The 27,168-nt window shown below is 52.5% G+C and overlaps 2 protein-coding genes across 2 annotated transcripts; one reads left to right on the forward strand and one right to left on the reverse strand.

Moving 5' to 3' along the window:
• Positions 1-1,019: 1,019 nt before the first annotated feature.
• Positions 1,020-22,612, reverse strand: NHSL2 (NHS like 2). The gene is made up of 8 exons (XM_035725446.1): positions 22,237-22,612; positions 21,984-22,139; positions 18,824-18,951; positions 18,321-18,516; positions 16,362-16,493; positions 12,767-15,094; positions 10,960-11,092; positions 1,020-10,151 (listed from the first exon to the last, which is right to left on the reverse strand). The coding sequence occupies exons 1-8, from the start codon at positions 22,610-22,612 to the stop codon at positions 9,827-9,829; spliced, it is 3,774 nt and encodes a 1,257-aa protein (XP_035581339.1). The 3' UTR covers positions 1,020-9,826.
• Positions 22,322-27,127, forward strand: RTL5 (retrotransposon Gag like 5). Its single transcript, XM_027607875.2, has 2 exons — positions 22,322-26,055; positions 26,536-27,127. Exon 1 carries the CDS (start codon positions 22,700-22,702, stop codon positions 24,389-24,391), a length of 1,692 nt encoding a protein of 563 aa, XP_027463676.2. The 5' UTR covers positions 22,322-22,699; the 3' UTR covers positions 24,392-26,055; positions 26,536-27,127.
• The last annotated feature ends 41 nt before the right edge of the window (positions 27,128-27,168 follow it).

Raw genomic sequence — 27,168 nt, forward strand, 5'->3', positions numbered from 1 at the left:
CCTGGTCAATTAATATACCACACCCTGCCTTTGCCATGTCTTTGGTGAGTTTGGTTAGTGTGGGTCAGTCCCTAAAAAGCTTCACCAATTCAAGGTCTGGTAGCACAAGGGGGCCCTGACCCTGCCAGGATGACGACTAGACTCAGAACCACAGGGTCCCACTGAGGTACTGCTTGCCACAAGGCCCACCTCAAGCCAGCCTGTGTCTGGCCTTTATCTTAAATCCTAACATCTACCATTTTCTGAAAGTTGCCTTGGCCCCTCTCCCTTCCCTTGTGAGCCTTCTAGGTTGTTTCCAGCTCTGTTGTGTCTTTTTGGAAGAACAGCCTGGTATTGTCAGGGGACATGAGCTAACGTAAGGCCTGGGGAGACAAGGATGTCAGCTGCAAGGGCCTCAGCTTTACATGCGTGGGCCAGTGGGGAACAGAGAACAAAGCTCCTTTCGGATGCGAGTTGACCCTGAAATATAGCTGTCACTACCTGCATGGTGGAATCATACCCTTTTTAGAGGGGTGGAAGTGATCTGGGCCACATCTGGTCTGTTGTTTTTTTTTTTGCCCCCAGCCCAGACTCACTCTGGTCTGCCCTGCTGGATGGCTTCATTGAGCCAGAGAACAAAGAGGGAGTGCGTGCCCTGAGCACAGTTGCTATGGCAACCTCCTCCTCTCTGGAGCCTGGCAACGGGCTGCCCACTTCACCAGAGCCCCGCCTCATCTGCGGCCCCTTGGTGCTTCCATAAGCAGTTGCATCTGAATCCCCGAGATAAAGTCCTTGAACACGAATTACCTGCCTGTGCAGCTTAGGTTTACCGCCGGGTGGGCCAGGTGCCTGCAAGACACCATGTCCTGCATTATCGGCTTTGGGCTCTCAGGGGTTTGTGAGAATCAACCCCTCTGTGTGTGGGCCCCACACTTGTGTGGTCGGTGACACAGGCTCGAGACCTGGGCTTAGTGTCTGAATAAAGGCATCACCTGCTACAATGAAAACCAGAGGGTGAAACAGAAAATGATTTTTAACAGAAACAATTTATTTTGAGAAGACACAAACAGCTCTAGCATATAAAGAATACACTTCAATTGCTGGTAGCAAGCCAGTATGGAATGCTGAAAGAAAGAAAGAAAAAAAGAAAGACAGACAGACAGACAGACAGACAGAAAGAAAGAAAGAAAGAAAAGACAAGAAAAACCCTTTGTCATATCACCCCACAGAGGGCTTCCTTCCGTTTTGTGTTAGAATTCTAAAAAGGATTGGGATGATGATCTCTCCTAGTTTCTGCTGCTTCTTGAAATTTTTATCCAGGGACACTGTCTCATCACTGGGGGAATGGCCTTATCGCCGCCTTCCAGTTTAGGATATTGGTCTGTAAATTCCTGTCTCCCTTATTTTTCTTAAGTGCGTTGTTGGCACTTAGTAAGCCCTGCATGCCAACGTAAGAAGAGTCTGTCTCCTGACTATGCACAGTAGGACTAGTCAATCCTCCTTCCTCGTTTTGCTTTTGGCAAGTGTAACCCTTTCGCTGTCTTAGAGTTCAAGGCATAAGCCTGGTTGCCTTCCTCAGTCTGGCAATCTTAAACCAAAGGCAGAAAGAAACTGTTTCACGGATGTTTTCACATAGGGAGATCCTGAAAGGTACACATGCCTCTGACTTTAAAATTTAGTTTTCAGTAACTGGGCAGATCCCTGGGCTCAAATGACAGGAAGCAAGCCAAAAGGTCCTAAGAGACAATTTGCTTCGAGAGGAAAAACTGCAGCCTCAGAAGTATGTCTGAGTGACCGAGTTCATATTGAGTTAAAGTCCTAGCGCTCTGTATGTCAGCCTGTCCACAACCGTCACAAAGGAGTTTCTTCAAATGGCTTCTTGAGAGAAGCCGGCACAAACCAGCCAAGAGAAGGTTTCAAAAGACAAGAAAAAGGGAAATGCCTCAGGAGCCGCACACCATCCCCTTCTCCTTGACCAGACGTAGACCTGGACCAGAGAACTGATGAGAACACTGGATGGAGTGTGTGCATGTGTACATGGTGTGTGTGTGTGTGTGTGTGAGGAGAGAGAGAGAGAGAGAGAGAGAGAGAGAGAGAGAGACATTAGTCAATGGGGCCTTCACAGTCCCAGGGGAGAAACCATGCTCACACGCTCAGGCACCCGCCCTCATCCCTCATGCCCCTCAGTGCTTCTATGAGCAAATGTGAAAATGCGAATCTGAGCTTTAGACTCCCAGGTGGCAGGAGACGTAGAGATGGGAGCGAGATGGAGAGACTTGTGAGGAAACTTTACGGAATCTTCTTTTTCTTCTTTTTTTAAAGTAAGGTCTAGGCCTGATGAAGGGCTTGAACTCATAACCCCAAGATCAAAAGTCAGATGCTCTATGGACTAAGCCAGCCAGGTGCCCCTAGGGAATCCTTTTAAAGGTTCAGAAAGCAGGGACACCCGGGTGGCTCAGGGGGTTAAGCGGCTGCCTTCGGCTCAGGTCAGGAGGTCTGGAAAAATGAATGAGGGTTTCTACACCAAGGTAGTCAGTGAGAGAGAAACAGAGGGACAGAGAGACAGGGAGAAAGAGAGAGAGAAAGACCATGATGAAGAGTACCCTATTAGAGTCATGGGTTGACATATGCAGCCCTTCTCCACCCACTTCTGTGCAGACTGGTGTGACAGTGTAGTAAGTAGATGGGAGGGTAGCGAGCCCCATCATCCAGCATACAATTTAGTTATCACATGGGGCCAGTCACAGAAATGCCTGTCCCAGTAGATTGTCTGGACCAGAGGTCAGTAAACTATGACAAGCAGGTCAAATCCAGCTTGGGGCTTTCTATGGCCCAAGAGCTAAGAATGGTATCTACATTTTTAAAGTGTGGTGAAAAAAAGAAAAAAAGAAACAACGACAAAGAAAAATATGCTGCAGAGACCACGTGTGGACCCCAAAACCTAAAATACTTACTGTCTGGCCCTTTGCCAAAAATGCGTGTCAACTCCCCCCCCCCCCCCCGCCGGGTCAAGATCCCACCAATCTCTGAGCATTCCTGAAAATGGAAACCAGAGGAGGTCCAGTAGAAACAAGGGAACGATGGAAATAACTGGAAAGACCACTCCATGTGACTAGCATGGCCCTAAAGGGACACTGACTGCAGTTCCACAGAATAGTAAGGTATGCATGAACCATGGAAGGAAGCCCAAGAATAGCTAAATAGAGTCACACTAGGCAAAGAATGTTCCAGAAAAGAGAATGCATGCAGAGCTCAGTACTGATGAGGAAATTCTGTAATTTTCTGGTAAGATGGAGATAGTTTGAGCCCAGGGATTGACGTAACATCAAGTTAGGTGAAGTTTCTAGAACACAACTAAAGATCTCACGAGCATCTAACAGTCTGAAAATATCTCATAAAGTTTCAGAAGGGAAGGATAAAGTAGATTCTAGGAAAGCCTATATTGGTTTGCCCTACTTTAAATAAATACCAATTACAAAAGGTCACACTAAAAAGAAGTAGAGATATTAGGGGACATTGGATTTTTGTTTATCAAAAGAAGTCGCCAGAAGATTCCCCCACATAGGACGCTTCTCTACCAGAAAGTGGAATTTGATCTACAAAAAATCATTTTTCAAACATCTCTTAGGAAAAACAAAGTAAATTTGGAGGGGAAATGAATGTTTCTAAATTGAAAATGAGATTTGTCTTCAGATTCAACTAAAGAAATCTTGAGCATTTTCCCTTAAAGCATAGCTAATTAGTTCACTGAAATACCCGGGAAATTCATATGTCATAAAAGTAGAAGCCAGCTGTGGGTTCTCTCTAAATGCAGTGCTTTAAATGAAAACACACTGGCCCCAGAGGCAGGAGACCTGGGATTGAGGCCAGACCCTCCTACTGTGTACAGGACCTCGTGTAAGTTATTTGACCTTTCTGGACCTCATGTGTGACATGAGAGGTTGGTCCCTTTCAGTTCTAACATTCCATGACTACAGGTAAATATAGAAATAAGAGAAATACAACAACCTAGAAATAAGAAATATTCCCCAAAGTTAGCTTTGGAGTCAGTAGAAAAGAGTAGCAATGAAATATAATAAAAAGAATAAAATTTTAACTACTAGCCAGAGTTAATATATCTCATTTAAAAATCAATGAAAAGATTTGTCATTTACAGTTGATCGGGAGAGGTCAGGACATACAGACTGATATTTCATCACCATCATACATACGGAGGAAGAAATGAGTTCGGGGTGACTTATACAATGAGCACAATGCTGCGTCCTCATGCATAACATCTTATAAAATTGGACATAAAAAAAAGCTGAACACCACATAAGGAGTAAGTTCCTATAAAGCTTGGCATTAAGGAGAAGCTGAGAGGGGTTAACTGGCTGTTCCAGTTCAGATTTTGTTGGTGGATTTGTTGATATCAAATTCCACTATGTAGGCAAAATCTTAAAAACGGAGCCCTCGTCGAGAACAGCCACCACGGTGAAGATAGGTATTTAAGGGTTGGCAATACCAAACAAACAGAACATTTCTTCCTTTTTCCTATTCGTGAATTACAAAAAAAAAAAAAAAAAAATTAAACCTCTAAACAGGTCAGATGTCCTGGCTAAGTTAAATCAAGGGTTTTGCAGGTTAAGCAAGTAGTTGATGCAATCTGATCGTTTCCTAATACCAGACAAATGTATACCTGACCAACACGACAATATACATCACTTGGCCAGACACTGATCACTCTAAGGACAGAAGAAACGATGGAAAAGGCTGGAACCATTTGGACAGTCGTGGCTATAGTGATTCAGGGGCTTGAAGAAGTAACGTTGCTGGAATACACACACAGACACACACACACACACACACATCCCAGGGCTGCGGCTGCTGGTTCCGAGATCACACTCTGAGAACCACCGGCCTCGATTTTGGGCTTTGCTGAACAAACATATATACGTATTTCACACAACCCATTACTTATGCAAATGTATTTTTGTTACACTTACAAAAAGCACCTCAAATATTTGTCGCTAACCATTTACTACTGTATCCCTATATAAGTCTGCTTCAGAATATTCTAGAACTTTATTTCATGTCATTGTTTAAATTACAATTCTTGCTGCCCTTTGACGGAGGCAGCTGTTTGTACCTCTTTCCCACTCTCCTGTCCTCTTAAATCCCTAGTATCTTCATGACTTACAGCTGAAACACAAGCAAAGGCTTCGGAGGGACTGGGTGCTCTGGCAGAGATCTGGTCTCTCTCACACCAAGCGGAAGTGATAGCACAAAACATAAATAAGGGTAGGGGAAGCAGAGGCTTGTGGTCAGTAAAGTTGTACCTCCGGTAAGTTTAATAATCACCACCAACACCGGGCGACCGACATCGATCAGACATTGGACAGTTTCACCTTTCACGAACAGGACACAGTCTCACAAACTCTAACTGCTTGTGTTCTTTTACTAAAATGATTAGTATGACTTCCATTTGTGTAAAAATGTCACTGTACAATAGCAAGGATCTCGGCCTTTCAGGAGCCATTTCCGAGAGTCTCTTGGTAGATGTGGTCCCTTAGTCCTTGTCCAAGAGGACAGCACTGGGGATCAGGACTATGTAGCCAACCACCGGCAATGTGATAAAATAATTCCAGGAGACTACAGCATTTTCTAATCTTCTGGAGTTAGCTGTCAGGGAATTTGGCCTTTCCGTGGTGAAAAATACACTTCGGCAACTAATTGGTGCCTAACATTCTACAAGTAGAACTTCAATTTCTTTGGCTTAAGGCTTTTCCCCTGTTAAAATGCAAGTGACCCTCAAAAAAGGTAGTACTAAGCCTTACAATGTCAAAGTAAAGGACTTCATCTCTTTCCTGAGAGCATGTTTTTCTGACTGAGGAGAACAAACGAGGAGGCACTCAGGAGGGTTGGTTCTGGGAACCAAGGTCTGGGGAACATGGAGCAGAAAGAGGAGAGAGAGGGTCCCAGTGGCAGGCCTCCAACTTATTCACGATCTTGCTGAAGGGCTGCCCCTGTCTGCATCCCTACCTAAATGGGGGCTGACTTGCCAGTTGGAGCAGGTTGCTTGGAAATCAACCGTGTCTTCTGATCATATTGAAGGCTCTCTGATGTATAGGCATACAAAGGTTGAGAGCAGTGGAAAAAGAGATGGTAATAAGATATTTGGTGCAACGGCAGATAGGGAGTTACTGGAGGATCCACACTTGTGCTCGGGAAGAAGATAAACTGATATTTATAGAGTGCAAAGAGCAGGGCTGGGCCGAGGTTAGGGCACGGCGCGGCCATGAGAGTGGGCGCCTCATTCACCTCACTCTGGTCCTGGCCCTGGCAGATCCAATTACAGTGAAAGCTTACTACTGTGTTTATACACTTGGTGAGGATGGAAGGCTACACCAGTGAGGAACAGAGCCCTGGCCATGAACTCGTCTTTTTTTAGGGGATGATTTGTTTGTGAGGAAGAGGGCAGGTGCATGGACACATCTGCTCAGACAGACAGGTACAGCGGGATCACGAGCTGATCCCTGTCATCTAGAGAGTTAATTAAGATGGATGTCCGGTGAGATGTGCATTGTCAGCCTTATAGAATCTCCTCCATCTTTGCACATTCGAAGTCATGCCTTCGGACCAACTGGTCGACTTGTGGTCATTAGGCTAAGGTGAACTATTTCGCTGCCTGTGGTCCCGCCTCCTGAAAGGGTACGTGGTAGGCTAGGGATGCAGGTCACGGGAGTTGGGGCTGAGGGACAAGTTGGGGCCTGGTGGGAGGCCCAGGCGAGAGATGAGGCAGGCAAAGGAGGGGGGCACCAGCGAGGCTTCCTGTTGTACCAAGAATGGCTTGCTCTCTCCCCTCAACATTTGAACCACAAATACGTAATCAACACTCACCTAGAGCAAAGCACTTTTAGCTACCCATTAACCAATCCTGGGGATGACTCCCTCTACTCGTGACTAGACTGAGCTCAGCCTAGCAGAGCCACCTGCTGCTATTGGCTGGACCCAGAGCAAACAAGAAGGATGGAAACAACTTGAAATGGAAGCTGACCTCCTGGGGCCAACTTCATTTCACTTGAACCCCTTCTGATTTCCACCTTCAAAACCTGTTATCATTATTATCTGCACAAGTAACAGTGGCAGTAGGAGGTTCTCTGAAAGCCTGCCTGGAGGGGCTTCCAGCCTGTCTTCTCTAGTCTTAGCAAGTAGGGGTACAAGGCAGCAAACACTGTGGTATGTGCCTCGGTGGGAGAGAGAGCTGGTGTTACGATAGTCACAGGGGTGAGAGAGGTTGAGTGTTAAGAGCAGGAAAGATGTTTGGTCTTACGGTCCTCAATGACTAACAAATTCTACAGTCTGGCTGTTTGTTTGGGATTAGATCCCCTGCTGCAAAATATTAAAGGAATATTTGTAGTCCTCGGTGATCCCTCTGGCCATATAATCACTGCCCCAAATCCTCTTGTGCTAATGAGAAACACCACTGGGAATTTCAGGGCCATAATAATGATGCAGAAGACGTTATAAAAATCCCAGGTATACAGACTACTGTAGAGGAAAGCAAGACTCAAGGTAACATTAAAACATAAAGGTGTCCGGTCATTCAGCTTGAGAACCTTTTGGGAAAACCATGAAAGATAGCAAGGTGATGGGAGAGGCAAAACCCAGTAGAAGTAGCAAACGAGAAGCTTCCAGAAAAATCAGCAGAAGTAACAAATCCTATACTATGTGAGTCTCATATTCGGCCTCAGAGTTCAGCTGTTCAAAGTGCTTCCCCAGGAGAAGGCCCTGGAAGCTTTTCACTTTTGTTAGGCCAAAGCACAAACACCCCTTCACTTCCCTACAGAGGAAAATATTTCTGTCTTTTGGAATGCTGAGGCTGGGGCAGATGAGTGTGGCATTCGTATGTAAATTCAGGCCAGGAAGGAGTCTATTTGATGTCAGGCAAACCCCCTGAAATTCGATCAGGACCTTCAAATAGTTGGGATGCTTTCGAAAGCAACTGGGTTCTCGCTGCTTATTATTGTTAAGTGGTCTCTGCCTAAACCAGGGGCAAGTACGGATTGCGCAGAGGTTGGTGAGCCCGGCCTGTACCCAGAAGTCTGGAATTCAGAACTGTACCAACCAAGGGCCTAGGCTGAAGGCTTCTAAGCGGCTTCCAAGTCTCCTCAGCTCTCAGGGTAGCTTTTCAGCTGCTCTGCCTGCTAGAGTGTGGGCAGGGGAGCTAAGAGCTTGTTTCTCATTGGTGAGCAAGGCGGCCTATCAAAATCAAGAACTGCTTGTCTCTGGGGCAGTTTTTCCAGCCTCCAGGAGGTTGGCCAATGAATCCGTTGGTGGGGGGATGGCAGTGGTGAAGGAGGAAGGGGTCCAGGAAGCAGGCTACAATTTCCTTTGACTTTTCTTTTCCCTTCTTGGGAATATGGACAATTAACCCTCCATTACTGGTCAGCCAGTTTTTGTTCAATGCGTCGTCTGTTTTTTTAACCCAACCTCCCAGCGACCAGACATAGGAAAATCAAATAAATCACTGCTCTTGATCTGCCTAGAAAATTGAACTGACAAGAATAGTGCCTATAAGCTTGTGTGTTTGTGGGGGGGGGGTCATGGGGATTGTTCTGGGGTTGTGTCAGCACCCTGTTTTCCCCAGACCATCCACTCCCCCACAGCATAGTTAACTGAAAGTTGGGCACACGGTGGAACCTAAATGGCAAAAAAAAAAAATAGCCCTTTTTGTGTGTGTGTGTGTGTGTTATGGGCCACAGCAAATTGCAAGGCAGCCTTTTAGGTTTTGGATATATCCTTTTTCAGTCCATACATTCTCGGTTTGGGAACAGAGTAAGACTTCCTTTAACCCGAACAAAAGCAACCACAAACCACAATCTAAACTGAATGGAGGTGGACAAGTTACACTTACTTTCTCTCCTCCTTGAGCCTTTGATGATGCTGTTCCTTCAGCTAATTACTTCCTGTAATGAAGGTTATATGCAAATGAAACGAGGGTTCTTAGAATGCACCCTGAGCTGGGCACCCATCCTAACTCTCACTGTTGACAGACACTTGGAGAATCTCACCGCGCACGCGCGCGCGTGTGAGTCGCCTCGGCTAGATCGGAGAGAACGCTTGGCTGCCTCGTTTGTTGGCTGAACTTGGTTCATCCAAAGCAACCCAGTCCTGACTTTTCCTAGCTAAAGGGGGAGGGGGTCTACATGTTTATCGGAACTCATCACCCTGTTCTCCGCGTAGATAATCCAACTGAAAAAGGCATGAATTTCAAGACAGAGTCACATTCATATTTTGCATGACAAAAGCCAGCCAATCAACCCCATGCTGAAATAAGTGTACACCCGCAAACCTCTCTGAGGGGGGCTTGGGAGAGCAAGACTGTGGTTGAAGAGGCCTCAGAGTCTTTCCGCTTCTCCACACAGGGCCATCGAGGCCTTGCCCGGAAAGTGAATAATGGGAAAACCCCCGTTTCGGCAGCCCCAGTCGGCCCTCGCGCTGTGCCCCGCGGTGACAGGAGTCAGGGACAGAGCAGCCCGGTCAGTGACCGAAAAGACGGCACAGGTGCCCTTGCGCCTGAGAATTTCTCCTCGGGGCACAGCACTGGGGGGAAAGAAGGAGAAAATCTGTAGTCAGTAATGGCAAGATTGTTACGTATGACAATGCAAAATGTCCGAAGGTGATTAAAGTGCCTGATGATTTTAGTTCTAGGTCGAGTGGCCTCTCTCCTGCTGTCCAGAGGGTGAATGAATGGAAAGGACAAGTAGGCTCTTCTGTTATTTCCACAACTCCTTTTTAAAACCCTTTCTCTTCCCCTTCGTCTACTCAAGTCTGGTGACTAAACCCTGTTTGCTGAACCCGGGCCTTAGGTACTGGGGTTATCGGTGGTTTCGTAGTCTTGTGAAAATTGTGCAATAATTCTCCGAGCCAGCGGGTTAGTGGTCTTCAGCAGTTCGGCTGCTGAGGGGCGGGACTTTGGAGTTGCCTTGCTTCCCTTCTTCTGTAGCAAGGCCTTGAAATCATCGTTTCTGCCAGCATCTAGGTTGGCACTGCCGCTTGACCCTGCAGAGGCAGCTGACTCACTGACTGGAGAATCAGCTGGGTTCTTTACTGGTGAATGGGAGCTCGGTCTGCCGCCGCCGGCAAAGGCCTCCCCAGGCTCTTTCCAGCCAAGCAGCTTTCTTTTGGACCTAAATAAGAGAAAGTTTGCTCTGAGTGAATTCAACGTGGCAGACATTTTCCTAATGCTTCATATAACTTCCTGAAGGCCAGTGACATGATCTGGGAGCCTCTACGAAGCAGCCTTGCGAGCAGTTGCGCTGATCAGCGCTCTCTCTCTCTCTCTCTCACTGCTAAGTCCTCAGAGTCCCCTGCCTGGCTCCCTGCCTGTACCCTTCTTTCAATACCCACAGCTGGAGGGCCTGCAGGCTCGACCATGCTCTGGTTCTGGGACCGAGGAAGAATTTAAGGAGTCAAGGCTTGTAGCTCGGTGAGTCGGATTCAAGACAGCCTGAGGGAATGGGCCCTCCCGCAGCCCTGATAACTGGGCTCTTTCTAGTTTTTCTCACCACCAAGCCCCTGCTCTGTGCCCCTGTCCAAGAACGGGGGTCCCCGTCCCGTCCCCCTTTGCCTGCGTTCCTGCTCTGATACCCGGCTCGGTGCCCCACTGCGCTTCTTGCTAAGATTGGTTTGGTACAAGGAATGCTGTGAAGGGTTAAATGTCTCTGTCTGTAGACAGAGCTGCAGGGAGCAGATGGAGCCACAATAGGCCTGCGGTTGCTAGGAGACGAGGGGCCTCTCACTCGGCACCTGGTCCTCCCTTCCCGGCCCCTCCTCCACGTCACCCAAAGATGTCAGCGAATTGCATCTGCGAGGCCTGGCACTGCCGTTCCCATGTGTGGGTATCTGCACTTAGTCTCCAGCTTCAGTGCTCATGGCTGCTTGGAGGTCTCAAAAGGGAAGGCATTTACGTTAGGAATTAAGAAGATGGGTCTAGACCTGTGTATCACAGTAAACAAATCTTCCGTTGTGCGTGAAGCCACAAACACGTCATCATCGTCTTCGGCGATCCATTCGGCTGTTTTATCACTGATTACACTTTTTTCTTCAGTGCTCGGTTCTGCAGAGCTCCCTAGGCATAAGAACCAGAAGGAATTAAATACTCTGACCACAAGAGTTAAGACAAAGCACATTCTCATATGAATCTCATTTGATGTTCAAAGCAAGTCTGAAAGGACTGCTGGGCAGAGAGACCCTTAATGTCTCCATTTTGCAGAGGAACACGATGTTCAGAAGGTTAATGTTTTGGCCAAGGTGGCCTGAGTGGTGAAGATCAGCATGGGTCCTTGTTTTCTCATGCCTTTTCCATTACAACAGGTTGCCAGAGCATTCTTTTGCTTTGAATGCATCATTTTTAAAAATCAAAAAAGCTGAGAGTAATCTAAAGCAATGACTCAACCAGTAGGTGGGAGCGGGACCTATCTGAATCTCAGAGGGAGCCTGTGGAGTTTGACAAAGCATATTCTAAAATTACCTGTGGGCTTTGATTTGTTTGCCTGTTCTAGTCTCTATGATTTAACTTCTGCTGAAAGTCCAAATCAGCTTAAGGAAGGTCATAAGATTTTTTTTTTTAAGATTTTACTTATTTATCTGAGAGAGGGAGAGAGAGAGAGAGAGAGCATGGGGTGGGGGAGGGGCTGAGGGGGAGGGAGGGGGACAAGCAGACTCGCAGACTCTGCACTGAGCAAGGAACCCGACGATGCGATGTGGGGCTTGACCCCAGGACCCCGACATCTCAGGATCATGACCTGAACAGAAACCAAGAGTCGGCCGCCTAACTGACGGAGCCACCCAGGCGCCCCAGGAAGGTGATAAAATTTTGATGTTTGGTGTTAAGGGCTCAAAAAAAGGATGAGAAACACGGATGGATGTGGAGGACAATCTATTAAGTGAAATAGGCGGTCCACAAAAGACCAGTGCGGTGTGATTCCGCTTACACGAGCTCCCTAGACAGAGGCAAATTCATAGAGACAGAAAGTAGAAGAGTGGTTGCCAGGGGCTAGGGGGAGGGAACAGTGGTGAGTTATTGTTTAATGGGTACAGGCTTCAGTGTTGCAAGATGAAGAGCACTCTGGAGATGGTAAAATTTCACGTTAGGTGCATTTGACCACAATCGAAACAAGAAAGGGGCATGGAAAAAAAAAAGACCCCAAAAAAGGACTAGAAACATTATCTAGCCTAGCCTTATTGTCCTGGGAAGAGCCAGCCTCAAAGAATCCCAGCAAGTGAGCGCCCTTTCCTCTAGAAAGCACTAAGAAAGGGTGCCGCTGGAAACCTGTGCCATTGTTTCAGAGGCCTGCGAGCCGGCCGTGGCACCAGAACTCAGCCTGGGAGGGTACTGAGTCCCATGCGTGAAATGAAAATCAGCGTGGCTAGAGAAAAGTGCTGTCCAGTGAGGCAGGGAGAGAGTTCTTAGGGCAGGGTATGCGTGCCTGACTAGGCAGATGGGCTCCTAAGGTCCTAGGGTGCTAAGACCTAGTTTGATTTTATTCTCTCAGTCCTTGGGGGTTCCAGGGTGGACTGGCCCAAACTGGGCCTTGGAGATCCATCTCTGCCTGGGTCACTCCTGATCCCAAGGGCAGCGAGGCCTCTTTGGAAGAACCCCAACCCTCAAGAGATGCCTCCTACTGACCCGGTTGTCCTGGACTCAGGATCATTATTGGGGGGCATCTCCTTCTGTCTCTGGCACTCTATGCTCACCGTCATCTTTCCTGGGATTGAAAGGAAAAGCCAGCAGTTTACTAACCTAGAGGACTTGCCTCCCTTTCACCTTCGGCCTGCAGTGGTGAAGTTGTCCTCGTACCAGGGGACTGCGGGTGGTCACTGGTGGGGGGACCCTTGGCTTCTTCCTGCAGGGTGATGATGGGGCTGAGAGGCAGCCTCAGTTCGGCCCCGTACGCCTCCATGTGAGCCGTGGGTGAGGTGAGAGGCAGGTACAGCACGCTGGGCTTTTTGGGGACGGGAGGTGGGATCTTGCCTTTCTTTCTCTCTGCTTCCTCCTGGCTCTGGAGGCTGATTCTTTCAGGCAGGGCTCTAGCCTTGGGGCCCCCGTCCTCCGTGGTGCCCTGGGGAGGTTGCTGTGTTCCTGAGAAGAAAGCACCAGAGGAACTGGCAAAAGGTGTGAAAGCGAGAGACGAGGGCGCTGGCAGCTCCCCGGGGCTTCTGCCCTCAGGGAAGCTGGAGGGCTTTGGTTTCCGCACCACCGTGTAGATGTCTTGAGGGAGTGGCCGCGTGTGTTGAACTGAGCTCTTGGGGGTCATAGCCAAGGTCGGCGAGGTGAGTGTGTACTCCTCGGGGACCGATGGTGGCTTGTGGACCAAGCTCGGAGGCCTTCGGGCCACGGGGGGCTTCTCGGCTATGGGAGGTTTCGTCTTTCTCTCTGGCAAGGTGAAGACTTCCGCTCCTGTGTCCTCAGCATAGTCCGGGCTCTCGATGTCATCTTCCGGCTCAGACTTGCTGACTGACCTCAGGCGCACGGAACGGAGGTCGGACTGAGTGACCATGGGCATAACGGGCTGGTTGGGGCTCGTTTTCTGGGCCAGCTTGGCCCCAAAATTTGTATCTGAGTGATGCCGGCTCACCTTGGTTTTGCTTCGGATGGAGATACTCAGCCCAGACAGATCCAGGTTGGTTGAAGAGGTCAACGGCAGGTCAAATGACAGCCGTGACTTGGAGATTTTCTCCATTGGCGAGGTCGGGGGAAGCGACGACTTCCTCTCGGGTACCACCGGACGCACCCGGACGCTGCCACTCGGTGGGGGCAGGTGGCCCAGGGTCAAGGACATGGAGACGGTGGGCGTTGGTGTCTCCGACTGGCTGGAGTATCCACTGGAGGGTGACATCAGCCCTGTGGGCCTTCCTGGGGAGGATACTTCCCTGGCCTCCACCTCGATGGAGAGTTGGGAAGGTGTCGTGGCTCTGGATGTGGAAGGGGAGGCGAGAGACTCTGAGCTGCCCTGAACTTGGGTGCACTCGATGACCGTGGTGCCAGTGGCAGTGCTGGAGCTGGACAAGGACTGGTAGGTGTCGCCAGACTTCCAGTCAGTCAGATACCAGTGGTGGGAGAAATGTGTACCTTCCGGATCTTTGAAGGTTGGCACAGCTGGGTGACCCTGAGCATCGGGGTGGGATGAGTGACGTCCTTGGTGTTCCAGGGAGAGGCAGAGGCTCCTGGGCCGCTGGTCCTTGGGCAGTGCTGACCCACCTTCCGGCGAGAGGGCCGGCTCATCTTTGACCAGCGAGACACTGCGCATGGGTGGGGAAGGCTTCTTTTTGGCCTTCCGGAGAGAGATACTCTTGGATCTCTGCCTCCTGTGCTGGGCCTCCTGTTGGGCGCTAAGGGAGGCAATGTTGTCGGCACTGTTACTGCCCTCAGAACTCGTACTGGCGTGAGGCAGGGCACAGGCCTCACTGGCCTTCTGTTCCTCCTTGTAGTCCACATCCGCGGCGCCCGAGTCCGTGGGCACAGACAGTGACCGCTCCCGGAACCTGCTGGACCCCCCTGGGCCTGTCTCCAGCCTTGAGGTACCACTGGTGAGAAGGCCGATCTTGGAGGGTCGCTCTGATGCTTGCCTTCGTTGAGTTGGGTGCTCAGAGTAGCCAGCTGACCCACTGCATCCTGCAGGGTTATCACGAGTGACAAAGAGGGTAGCGGCCTCCTTAGGAACTAGAGGCGGCAGCGTGTGCAGAGGGACCCAAGCGTTGCCCGAGGAAGGATCTCTTCCGTTTTCACCCACTCGACTGCTTGGGCTGGCGGCACTTGGAGTCATGTAGGTAAAAGTATCTCCCTTCCAGGAAGCAGAGAACGTAGATTCTGTCGGCCCGTTGCAAGAACTGGGGACGCTGTACACCATTCCTATGCTCTCCATGCCTGGGGGTTTTGTGGCACCGCGCAGTTGGAGAGGTTCCTCCGGGTCACTAGAAGGACTCCTCAGTCCTGGGGAGGTGAGATTTGGGAACTGAACTTCCTGACCAACTGCCACTCTTCCATGCACACCCTCTGGGGCCGAATGACTGGGCCTGATGTCCGAGGTGGCGGTGCGGGCCACGCTGCCCGTCAGCCTGTTGCCGTGACCTGGGGAAGGTAAACACAGAGAGTTAGTGCTGCTGCCGGGGATCCCCCTTGAGGTCATTGTCTCGAGACAGGCGCACCCAAGTTTTGCCAAGAAGCATCTGCCAACAGCTTGGTCAGGATTCCTTGGTTCTTCCTCTCCCGAGATGAGGATGCTGGCGAAGTTGGGTCCTTGCCCATCACCACATGGTGAGTCACGGGGTGCCTTGCCCTTGAATTGTCCAGGAGGCTGCCAAAGCCTTGCCGGCTTTAATTATTCCTTTTAGAGCTCAAGTGGTGCGTGGGGCTACCTGGGTTTTTTTGTTTGTTTTTTTTTGTTGTTGTTGTTGTCTTTTTCCCCAAGCTTTCAGCCCAGGCTCACCAACGATCCCAGACCTCAGGGTTCCTCCTCTCCTGAGACGAGAGCAGGGGCTGTGCAACTGCCAAAGGACAGCGCCGTGGGACTTTCAGCCCCGGCAATGAATCTGGAGGATGCCACAGGTGGCAAGTTCAGAGCCTGGTTGCATTTCTGGCACGTGGCACTTTTTAGCTTTGCCACACGCGAGGGGCTTAGGATGACACACAGGTGTGGGGAAACCATTCCGATGTCCAAAATCCCCAAAGATTTTCTCATCCACAACAATCCTTACTGTCACATCATTGCTGCTACTACAACTCTAATAAATTTATAAGAGCAACCACCATTCGCTGAACACCCACTATGCACCGGGCACACGGTAGGCCCATTACGTGTAACAGCTGTAATCCGCACAACTCCGCCAGCTTGGTATTATTATCCCCAATTTACAGATGAAGGCGCTGAGGCTCAGAGAGGTCAGGCAAATTGGCCAAGGCCTCACGGTTTTAGTAAGTTGGAGAGGCCAGGACTCGCATCCACATCTTTCTGGTCTGCGCCCTTTGGCTGGCCTCCATTTAGTAGCAGTAATGGTTCTGTTAGAATGGTGCTTTTCATGATGATTCCTGCCTTGATCTATTTGCCTAAATCTGACACATACAGCTATATTCCATGTAGAATGGGAAACAATAACATAATGAATTTATTAGCCTGGGAAACCTGCTTTCCATATTCAGTTGACGCCCTTGACAAAGGGCCCTTGGTTATCCTTAATTACTACATGGGTTTTTATTTAGGACATCCAAAGCCCCCCCCCCCCGCCCCCCACACATGCACATGCACACGCACGCACGCACTCTGAATTATTCCTGGGGGGCAGGTCTGGTAGAAGTGAACAAGGGGAAGGGTCTGGGGCATCAGCTGTGGTGGGGTCACCTTGGTCTCGCTGGGAAAAGTTAGAGAATCCAATAATGGTCCGCCTCCGCCTCAGGGTGGACTTGGGGTTCACGGCTGTCTCTGTGTTAAACAACGAGTGTCGCAAACTTGCATGTTTATCAAACTGTTGCCCTGTAGCCAAAATAAAGACACTTGGGTGCATCCTGGTTTCTGTTTACAGCACAGTGGAAATCAGTCTGAGGTGCACAGAAGGGATGATGGCAGTAGCAATGAGCATGAACAGAGTCCAGGCAAGTGGCCCTTCTTCCTCATCCCTCCCAATTTGGCCCCGGGCACCCACAGGCCCAAGACATACATGTGGGCTTTCACAGGTCACACCCTGGGTCACCTGTGAGTCCTAGGTGGCCGAGAGCCAGGGCTTTCAACCCTGGCTGCATATCAAATCCAACTGAGCAGCTTTTGAAACCCTAGTATCTGAACCCCATCAAGGACACTTAAATCTCGGGCTGTCAGACCCCGATAGAAACATTTTTCTTGAAGTCCCCGGGTGACTGATCATTCAGATGTACAGCCTGGGGTGAGAACCACCGGAGTAGAGAGACAGGTTGAGACTAGATGTTGCTTGATTGTAATCGTTTCTCAAAGAAAGCCTTTGTATGGGCCAGTAAGGACAGGGCCTCCACCTCCCCTGCCCCACCGGCCCCCCACCATCCAGGAAGCAGCCTGCTAGTCTGTCCTCCAGTCACCTGATCACATTTTATCAAGGTTCACCCCCGTGTAGTGATTGAGATCTATTTCTCTCGAAACCCTGGGTCAGTCTTTGCTCCAGGGGAACTGCTGGGGCAGGGGTGGGGGTGAGGCACGCTGTTCCCCGCGCTGTCTCTCATTCCGCAGCGCAGCGACAGCGGGCTCACCAGACCCTCCCCTCTCGGCCCCGGGGCTGCATGTGTACCCACTGCCCACCCTGCCCCCAGCGAGAGGCTCTGCGGGCAAAACTCAGGGCCAGGCTCACTGACAGTAAGGTGGAAGTTTAAAGACAAAGCGCCCGCCCTCACTTGGCGAGTCTCTCTTCCCGGCCCTCATTCCTCCTGGTGCATCTCCCTAGGCTCTGAGCTCTGCCTCTGATTTGCCGAGGGGATGCGGGTGACGCCGAATGACCCCGTGTTCAGGGAGCGATACCACACGTGGCCAGACCTGCCCTCATGGCCTTCAGCAACTTTTCCTCCAGCATACCACTGGCCAGTGCTGGCTCCCAGGGGGCCCCTGGTCCCTTTAAGTTAGGAGGGCTTCATGTCATCAGGTCGCTGGCCCTATCCCCTTCTGAAATGACGGACCCTCCTCCTCTTCCACGTACAGCTGGTGGAGTGTGGAGCAATGGTCTAGGGGGCCCCGTGCCCCCAAATCACAGCCAGCTGAGCCGCATTTGCCTTGGTCTCTTTCTATTACTTCCCCTCTCAAACACTTGCCGCACAAGGTGAAGAAGCCCACCTCTCTAGCAGACCGAGTGTCTACTGAAAGTGCCACGAGGCCCCAGCTCTGTGTCCCTGATGGGATCCTCCCTCTGACCACCACCACTACAAACCTCACACTTCGACTCCGACTCCTATCCGGGTGCTACCAAGCTGGCTTCTGGCATGAGAAGTTCTCTCTCCCCAAACCAAACCTAGCTCACAAACTTCAAGTTCCCATGGACGTTCTGAAGAGCCCACACATTCACAGAGTCCTAGCGTTTTCTGTTAAGAGGAATTTGTTTGCTCTCAAAGGGGCTCGGTTAGCGTGGCAGTGCCAGGAGAGAGTGAAGAAAGAGCAGTGAGAGCCCCCTCGCCTGCATGCCTCCATTCCCCCCTGCCCCCGCGAGAGCCATGACCTTGACAGTGCAAGGTGAGCCAGCAGCAGAGAAAAGTCTCGCTCCCTCCCCCAGCACCCAGTGCATTTGGAGAGGATGGTTTGTAGTTGGCACGGAGGGAAGCAAACAGAGGTGGTGCTAAGCAACTCTACCAGAGATGTTGATGGGCACAATGTCAGAGTGCGTGGAACAAGGCTGAAGCCACCGCTTCTCCTCTAGGATGGGCAGAGGGGAGGGGCTATTCCAGGCAGCTTGCTTGTCGGCTGTGGTAGACAGGCTCAGGGAGGCCTCGGGGGCCCTCACACCCTGGGTGGTAGTCTCATCCTCGCTCGGCTGCCGTTTTGTAGGCTGTTGGGAAAGAAGGTGATGGGAAGGGTGTGCTCCCGACCGGATGAGCCGTGCCCACGGGATGGCTGTCTAGACAGGGTGGTCGGAGGCTTCGTCTGGTAGGCAGGAAAGTGTGGACGGGCTGCCAGGCCAGACACCTGCTGTGTGGGGCCCATCTCGGCAGGGCCTCAGGGTAGCTCTGCTGGCAAGCAGAGGTGAGCAGCAGCTTCCGGTGGGTGAGGTACGCAGCTCGAGGGCCCCTGTCAATGAGCGCAGAGAGCTCTCTGCCCACGCTGGCTCTCACAGGTGGGAGGAAGAGGCAACTCACCATCAGCACAAACTCCAGACGCCTGCCAGCCTGGGGCCTTGGGCTAGGAGTGGGCTCGGGGGCCTCATCAGCAGAGCGGAAGGTCTGCCCCAGAAGTCTGGCCTCCGGGTACTGTTCCTCATATTCTTCTGAAAAATAGCACAGTGGACACACACTCTAGGGGCCACGGCCAAGCACCGGGCTGGGAGAGGACCGCAAGCTGGGGCTCCTGCTCTAGCTGCCAGGCGACTTGCCTTGTTTCTTTACGGTTTGGCCCGGCGTCCGAGCCTCTGGCTTCGGAAACGGAAAAATGCCTACTTCCCAGGACTGCAAGGGCCGAGGAGAAAAGCGAGTCGGTAAGAGTCGAGTTGCGCTGGTTCGCAGACCAAGCCTGTGTCTTGCCGGCCCCCAACTCAGGGGCTCAACTTAGAGGAGAGCCTCAGGGTGCAGACACCTTTCTCTGAAGCCCTGCAGCTCCTCAGGTTTTCTGCAAGCCTACCAGGGAAAGGACCCGTGTGAAGCAGGAAGATATTTGCACGGGGAAGTCCAAGGTGGAGGGCTCGCCTGGATCTCAAGAACTCTCATCTGAGCCTCCGAGGGCCTGGTTCCCTGCACCTTAGTCCCACTGTGGGTTGTGTCAGGTCCGGGGGGGCGGCTAAGGTGAGGGAGAGGGAAGGCAGAGGTAGTGGCAGAGAAGGAAGGAGAAGTGGAAGGGCATTGTCAGCGAATAGGAGGGATGCACAAGATTTGAATGGGCTTCAGTGAAGTGATGAGTTCGATGAGTAGATGAGCAACATGAGAGAGCAAAGGACCAACAGGGGTGGGGCTCTCTGTACACCTGAACAAAGACTCTAAGACTCATAGAGACTTGGAGACCGGGGGGGCCTCAAAAGTTCTCCTTCCTTCTGGGCTCAGAGTTCCTCCTCAGCAGCCCTTCTAGATGCTTCTTCAGCCTCCACACAGACCTGCGGAGAAGGGGAGGCTGCCATCCTCCCAAGGCAGCTCATCCTATCCAAGGACAGTTGGGGCTGCCAGGCATGGCAGGAAAGCTCTTCCTTATCTTGAGGTGAAATCCGCCTCCCTCTAGGTTTCCTCCACCCACCAGTCCTAAATCTGCCCATGGTGGCAACACAGAGCACACTGACTCCTTTTCTGCATGGCAGCTCCTCTCTTATCTGAACGCAAGGCTCATGGTGTCCCTTGGAATCTTGCTTCTCTAAGGTCACCACCACTGCCCTGGCAAAGGAGATGAGGGTTTTGGCTGGAGTCCAGTTGGGTGGCCCAGCTACCATTTTCTACTCTCCGTAAGAGTTAACCTTCGTTGGTATGGATAAACGAGAGCTGACAAGACTTCTTCTCACGCTTAACATTCACTCAACAAATGCCTACGGAACACCTCTTGGGGATCCAGCTCTGTGCCGGCTGCTTCTGGAAACACAAGCGTACTAAAAGATGTGATTCTTTCTGTCGAGAAGTTTGGTCTGGTTAGGCGGACAAGTGGTAAGCCCAGAACTAGTAGGTGAAGGAGTAAATGGATGAACAAATGAAAGAAAAAGCACTTCAGAACGATACAAGTCCTCTGGAGCTGGATGGCCCAAGGTGGCTCGCGGGAGTGCTCACGAAGGGAATGAGTGAAGTGCAGAACTAGTGTTAAAGGGTTTTGAATGAGGCAAGAAGAGAACTGTGAAGAACGTGTAAGGATTGGAGGTTGGAAGACATTGAGGAAGGGCTTCTGGGCCTGGAAGAGAGGCCTCAGTGGGACAGCGAGTGCCTGGAGTAGGTACGGAGCTTGCGACTACCACTGAGATTTTATTTGTATTAATTACTTCATGGAGATATAACTTACCTACAGCAAGGTGTACAAACCTTCAGTGCACAGCTCAGTGAATTTTGACATATGCACGTCCCTTGTAACCTCCGTCCAGATATTGTAACACCCCAGTTGTCTCTCTCATAGCACTGAGCTTTAATCTCTTTGCCACGTACATAGGCTAAATCCCTCTGGTCAAGGTGTCTGGTTTTTCGTATTGGAAGGGCCTATCAGCGACCGCACTGTTCTCTCCTTTGTGTTAACTTTAATACTGTGCCCAGCTAAGCCTGTGTTCCAAATGACACGTACCGGGTGTTGATGGTGCATCCTATCGGGGTCTCTCCAGCTGCAAGATACTCTTGCCGAGCAGGTTACATACCATTTTTAATTCTCACAAGACTGTGCGGCATGGGGAACCGGAATCTCACTTTAAAGATGACTGATTCATCTGAAGCTTTGGGTAATCTGCATAATATCCCACAGCTAGTTAGGTGAGGGGTGGGAATGAGATTCTAGCTCTGTCTGATTTCAGAGTCTGGGTTTTCTCTCTCTGCCTGGTGCATGCACAGTCTGACTGCTCTGTGCTCATCTGTATACTCCAAAGACAATGGGCTGGGAATTGGGGATGAGGAGAGCTCTGGGTGCTGGGTATCGGGCTTACTTTTTGTTTGTTTGTTTGTTTGTTTTTAAGTAGGCTTCACGCTCAACATGGAGCCCAACGCAGGGACCGAACCCACAATCCTGAGATCAAGACCTGAGCTGAGATAAGAGAGTTGGACGCTCAAGCTCAACCGAGGGAGCCACTCAGGTGTCCCTGTCGGGCTTACTCTGATGAGGCAGTTGCTCCCCAGGAGACACACGGACAGGTTGTGGCAACAGCAGAGTGGGCGAAGCCCAGAGGGGGAGACCCTTGCAGATGCCTCCATTGTCCTTGGGTGTGAGGATTCCAAAGGCACGGGTGACGTGCCAAGAGAGGGTCTAAAAGGTCTGTGAGCCCACCCTGTGGGAGTCTCTCACCCAGCTCCCTCTGTAAATGGCTTGACCACTGCCCTGCTTCTGCCTCCGTCCTCCCCCCCACCCCCGCCGTGGCCTCCTGAACTGAAAAATAAAGGGGCGGGGGGGGGGGTGGAAGGGAGGGGTGGCGAGTAAACAGCCGGAGAAACCGAGCCCTCTCGACCCCTTTAGTCTGGAAGGTAAAAAGATGGGCAACTGTGTGTTTTTTTTGTTTTTCAGTGGGGGTTTAAACCGTTCTCTCTCTCTCTCTCTTTTTTTTCCTCGCGCTGGTCCCTGTCCTCTTTCTTCTGCGCCTCCCTCCAGCCGCTGCGCATCTCGCCTGTGGGCTCCGGCCGCAGCCCCCCTCCCTCTCAGTACCTTGCAACAGGCTCTGGAGATTGAGCTGCGCCTCTCGAAGCAGCTCCTCTACACTCGGGGGCCTGCCCGAGGAGAGGAACACGTTCACTGGCTGTCGCCATGACGACCTCGAGTGGGCAGTCGCTGTCGCGTTTTCCCGACCCGAGTTAGCTGCAGCTAGGGAAGGAGAGAGTCAGTGAGAGGCGCAGGCGGGAGGGGGGGCGGGGGGGGGGCGGCGCGCGGCGGCCAGTGGGCGCCCGCGGTTCCCTAAGACCCGCCCCGCCGGGGGTGGGGGGCGGCGCGACGCTGCACTTAAAAGGCGGGGACTCGCGAGCCGCAAGATTTTTCCTCGACAGATCCTGCCGCAGTGCACTCCCTCCCGCTCCTCCAGCCTCCGCTCGCCCCGCCGCCGCCTGCCGCCTGCCGCCCGAGTCCTCGGCCCCCGGCGCCTTCCGGCTCCCGCCGCCGCCGCCGCCCGCCCTCTCCGATCCGATCCCTGGGACGAGGTAAAGCGCCCCGGGCCGAGCCGCTGGGCCCTCCGGCCGGAGCGCCCGCCCTCCGCGCTCGCCCCAGTGGGTGTGGCTCGGCCTCTCCCGCGCCCCGCCGCGGCGCTCCGCTCCCCTCCCCCCGCACGCGCCCTGCCGCCGCATTTCAGCCTCCTCTCGCGGCCTCCAGCTCCCCACCCCCCCTCCACCTGCGCCCCCGCCCTCAGACCCGGGGCCCCTGAGCTAATCCTGATGTCCGAGGCCGCCGGAAATCTAAACAGCCTGCGCATGGCGAACGTGGCCCTGCGAGAAGAATTAAATGCCCTTCGCGGGGAGAATGCCAATCTGGGCCTTCAGCTCGGAAGAGCCCTAGCCGAGGTTAACTCCTTGCGGGGCAATGTGTCGAGCTACATCCGCTGGCCGGTGCCGGTGGTGCCCGTCCTTGCCGAGGAGAACTTTGAGTTCCCGCTCAGCGAGATCGACGCAGTTCCCGAGGGGGAGCTGCCTTTCTTGTGCTGGCCTCCCCCTCGCGCGGAGCCCGAGTACGCCTCGGACGAACTGTTGATTAGCGTGATCCAGGACTGCGGTACCTCCGACGCGCCCGTCGACCCCCCCCCGCTGGCCATCCCGCCCCCGCCGGCGCTGCCCCCGCCCCCAGCCAAGGAGCTGCCCGCGCAGCCTCCTCTGCCGCCGCTGGAGCGGCCCGAGTTAGAGCCCTTCTCGGGCGACCCGGTCTACCTGGCCGAATTCCTGATGAAGCTAGAGACTTTCATAGCTGACCACGAGGATCATTTCCCCGGGGGCGCCGAGCGGGTGGCCTTTCTGATCTCCTTTTTCGCGGGCCAAGCCAAGAACTGGGCCATCTCAGTCACCCGGGAAGGAAGCCCCCTGCGTGCCAACTTCCCACGCTTCCTGGATGAGATCCGCAAGGAATTCTGCGGCCCCATCCCCCCAAGCGTGGCTAAAAAGGCCATCCGCAAGCTCAAGCAGGGCCACTGTACCCTAGGCAGCTATGCAGATGCTTTTCAGTTCCTGGCCCAGTTCTTGTCTTGGGATGACTGCCGCCTTCAAAACCAATTCCTTAAAGGCCTGTCAGAATTCTTCCGCAAGGAGCTCTTATGGTCCACCGAAATGGCCGACCTGGATGAGCTGATTCTCGAGTGTGTGGAGATAGAGAGAAAGGTGCGCGTCCCCAAGCCGATCCCGCTCCCGGGGGTCCGCAACATCTTCTTCCCTTTTGCCGCGGACCCTAACGAAGACAGCGATGAAGAAGATTTCCACAGTGACGAAGATGAAGAGACACGCAGGCGCAGGCTTTACGACAGGGAGCAGCGGAGGCGCGTGAGAGCTATTCAGGAGGAGGCGAGGGAGGAGGAGGAGAAGAGGAAGAAGCAGGAAGAGATGAGGAAGAAGCAGCTGGAGGAGATGAAGAAGAAACTGGAAGAGAAGGAGGAGGAGGACGAGGACGAGGACGAGGAGGTGGACGTGGACGAGGAGGTGGACGTGGAGACAGTCAAGGATGAAGAGAACAAGGGTGAATTCGTGTGCCCCGTCCCGCAGCCAGATCCCGACGCCGACCAGGAGGGGGACCAGGAGCCAGAACCAGAGTCAGAGGACGAGACCCAAGACGATGACCTGGACGAGATGATGGAGATGGAGCCGACTGTTGCCCACGCTTCATCCCAGACCACTGGCTACTACCACGAGAATTTCCTAGATGCTTCACCGCCCATAGTACAGCCCAGCAGGAGGAGGAACCAGAATCGTGTCCCGCTCCTGGAGGGCCTTCCGGGCACTAATTCGCCGTTCTACAGTTCGCCCCCACTGATTCGCCGTGCAGGTCGCCTGGGGCAACGCCAGATTCGAAGGCGTCCCCCCGTGCTGTTCCGCCTCACTCCGAGACAGGGGGGCCACCGGGCCGCCCGCGGCCGAATTCGCGTGTGAGAGCTGGGGCGAGCTCGCCGCGCAGAACACACCCTTCTACAGCGTCCCCTGCCCCTGCTATCGCTGCCACGCCTGCCCTATTTGCTGACCAGTACTTGAGGGAGTTCCAGACCTGTAGAGCCCGAAGAAGACCTACAGAACTCCAGATCAGATCGTCTTGCGACCGTGACCAGAGAGTGACACGTGTCCAGGCAAGGCCACCCGAGAAAGAAGGGATCAGCAGTAGCTGTCCTCTTGGAGTGCACTCTGCTCAGTCTTGCCACAAGCTAGAGAGCAGGTTTCGGGGCCTGTTCCCATAAAAGAACTGGTCGCCCTCTTGTAATTTCCCCTCTAGTTGTTCCTAACCCTCACCTCTCCTGCGTTTATTCACCCTGTGTTCTACGGTTTTATCCTTGGACTGGCTCACCAGGACTTCACCCAATGCCTCACTGATCTGCCCCCATGAGCGAAAGGACGGGCTGTGCCGAACTCCTAAAGCCACTGAGGCCACTGACTCGATAAAATGGACAGAGAGCAGGATGGTATCAAGAGATGTACGAGAAGCCGACATTTGCTTCAAGCCCCCCCCAGCGGAAGGGCCCCGAAGAGAACCCCTACATCCAGCCCAGTGAGTGTGCGCAAAGCCACATGTCACACGGACGACATGGCTGAGATGGGCTCTTGACTGACCCAGCAAGCTGGTTCCTCCGCCCCACAGACCCGTGTATCAGGGCCCCTGGACCAGCTCGCCAAGTCCGGAACCCTCTCCTCTCACCACGCCGCCTTCCCCGGGCATCCCCAGCAGACAGAGCCCAAGGTTACAGGCTCTAACCCTTCTCTGGATGTTGCCTAAAAGGAGGCGGAGGGGGGGGAGCGGAGGGAGAGGGGGAGGAGAAGGAGGCAGCAGCAGCAGCAACAACTCAGCTTGACATTGTGAGGAGTCACTCTTTCCTTGGGGACGGTGGTCTCCTTCCCCGGCCAGGCCTTGGACTGCAGCCCCCAGCCAAAGGCCTTTGCAGGAGACTCGCCATCCTTGAGGTGCCAGAGGAGGCCCGATTCGCCTTTCTTTCCTGGACTGCCAAAGACAGGGCCTGAGGCCTGCTCTTTAACTTCGACTTCAAGGATTCCTTGGTTCTGAGAGGAGAGAGGAAGGTTCTGTCTACAGCCTTGCAGCTGGGACGTTCTCATGTTTCTCACATGGGGGGCGGGGGGGGGGGCAAGCCATGGCCCGGTGCTGGGCTTCGATTAGACAATGCGGCTTAAGAGGGTGACTGCCTCCTAATAACTCCGGGGACTTCTGGGTATGAACCCAGGGCCGCCCATAAAGAGTCCTGCTGCTTGTCTCGGGTCCAAAAAACACTGCTTCGGCAGTGAAAAAATATACACTATGTCAGTCTGGCCCCAGAATGGCAGCCAGATCCGCTTCTGGCCTGAACTGCCCTCCACACTGAGCTTCCTGCACAGTGCCTGGCAGCTGGACAAGTGCAGCCAAAGTGTCTGTGGCTAGAGGGAAGAAAACATAGTAAATGATGCCTCTGTTCCTCACCGGAGTCTGACAGATAACCTCAGCCCAGCCTTAGGATCTTGAGCCTGGAGGCAAGCGGAAGGAGCTGAAGGAAGAGGAGTCACAGAGAAACCCAGTCCTCCGGCTGGTTTCTGGTGAGGTCTCTATTCGTCAGTGGGAGGTAAGAAGCCCTTTTTGTTTATAACACGCTTCTCCCTTCTTGGCCTGGGGCAGCCCTGGGGCAGCCCTGGGGCAACCGTGGAGCCGGGTTCCTAGAACCTGTTGCTACCTTTTAAAAAAGGCTCCCCCCTCCTCCAAGGAGAAAAGTAATAGATAATCATAATAGAAAATGTGGAAAATCGAGAAAAGTGTTAAGGCCAAAACACCCCCAGACATCCAGAATCCGGCCACACGGACGCAAGTACTGTTAACACTTTGATGCCTTTCTAGCATGTTCTCCCTCTGTCTTTTCAAAGCTGAGATCATGCTGTAAGCTCTTGATCAGCAGGATTTAAAATGGCTGCCACCTATGCAGTCATGCATACTGAATAATTTATTTAAGCAGTTTCCTGATTTGTTGGACATTTCAGTTGCCTGGTTTTCTCCATTCCCTTCGGTACAGTGGTCAACAACCGCATAAAGAAAATTTTGTCTTTTTCAGCTATTTCTTCAGGAGAGGGTTCCAGAAGGGGAACGGCTATCCTTCTAGGCTGTGGACCCTGTTTGCTGACGGTCGACACTCTGGCCCTGCTGCCCACGTCCCTGCCGGAGAAGTGCAAAGGACAGGTGCCTTGCACCCCAACCTCCAGGGACCTTTCAGCACAGGCCCTGCTGTTCCCGTGGTGCCTCTCACCCTGAGCCCTTGTAGCCTCAGCCGGGGAAAGAGCGGATGAGCAGTGAGCTGGCTTCTGGCCCTCTGGTGGCAGGGGGGGGCTTGGGCTTCCCTTTGACCCTCTTCCCCCACCTTTCCCGGATCTTTAATATTTGTTGTGATGTGACAGCCACAAGAGCTGTAAGAAGAACTATGGGCTTTGGGTGCTTTCTTGGGTTGAAAGAGGGGTGGGGGGGTGGGGGGGGGAAATGCATGCCAGGGGTATGAAGGCAGCCCAAGGATTCCCAGAGACTCGGGAGGAAACCCGTTTGAAAATGTGCTATTGTTATTGTGTTATTGTTGCATTACTGTGTTGTGAAGATAAGAAATTGTTCTGTATGCTAAAGCTTTCTCCTCAATAAAAATATAAAGGGTGTGTAAAGACTGCGTCTCTCTGGGTTATTGAGCAAACATAGATGAGCA

Source organism: Zalophus californianus, chromosome X (genome assembly GCF_009762305.2).
Source record: "Zalophus californianus isolate mZalCal1 chromosome X, mZalCal1.pri.v2, whole genome shotgun sequence".
Classification (NCBI taxonomy): Eukaryota; Metazoa; Chordata; class Mammalia; order Carnivora; family Otariidae; genus Zalophus; species Zalophus californianus.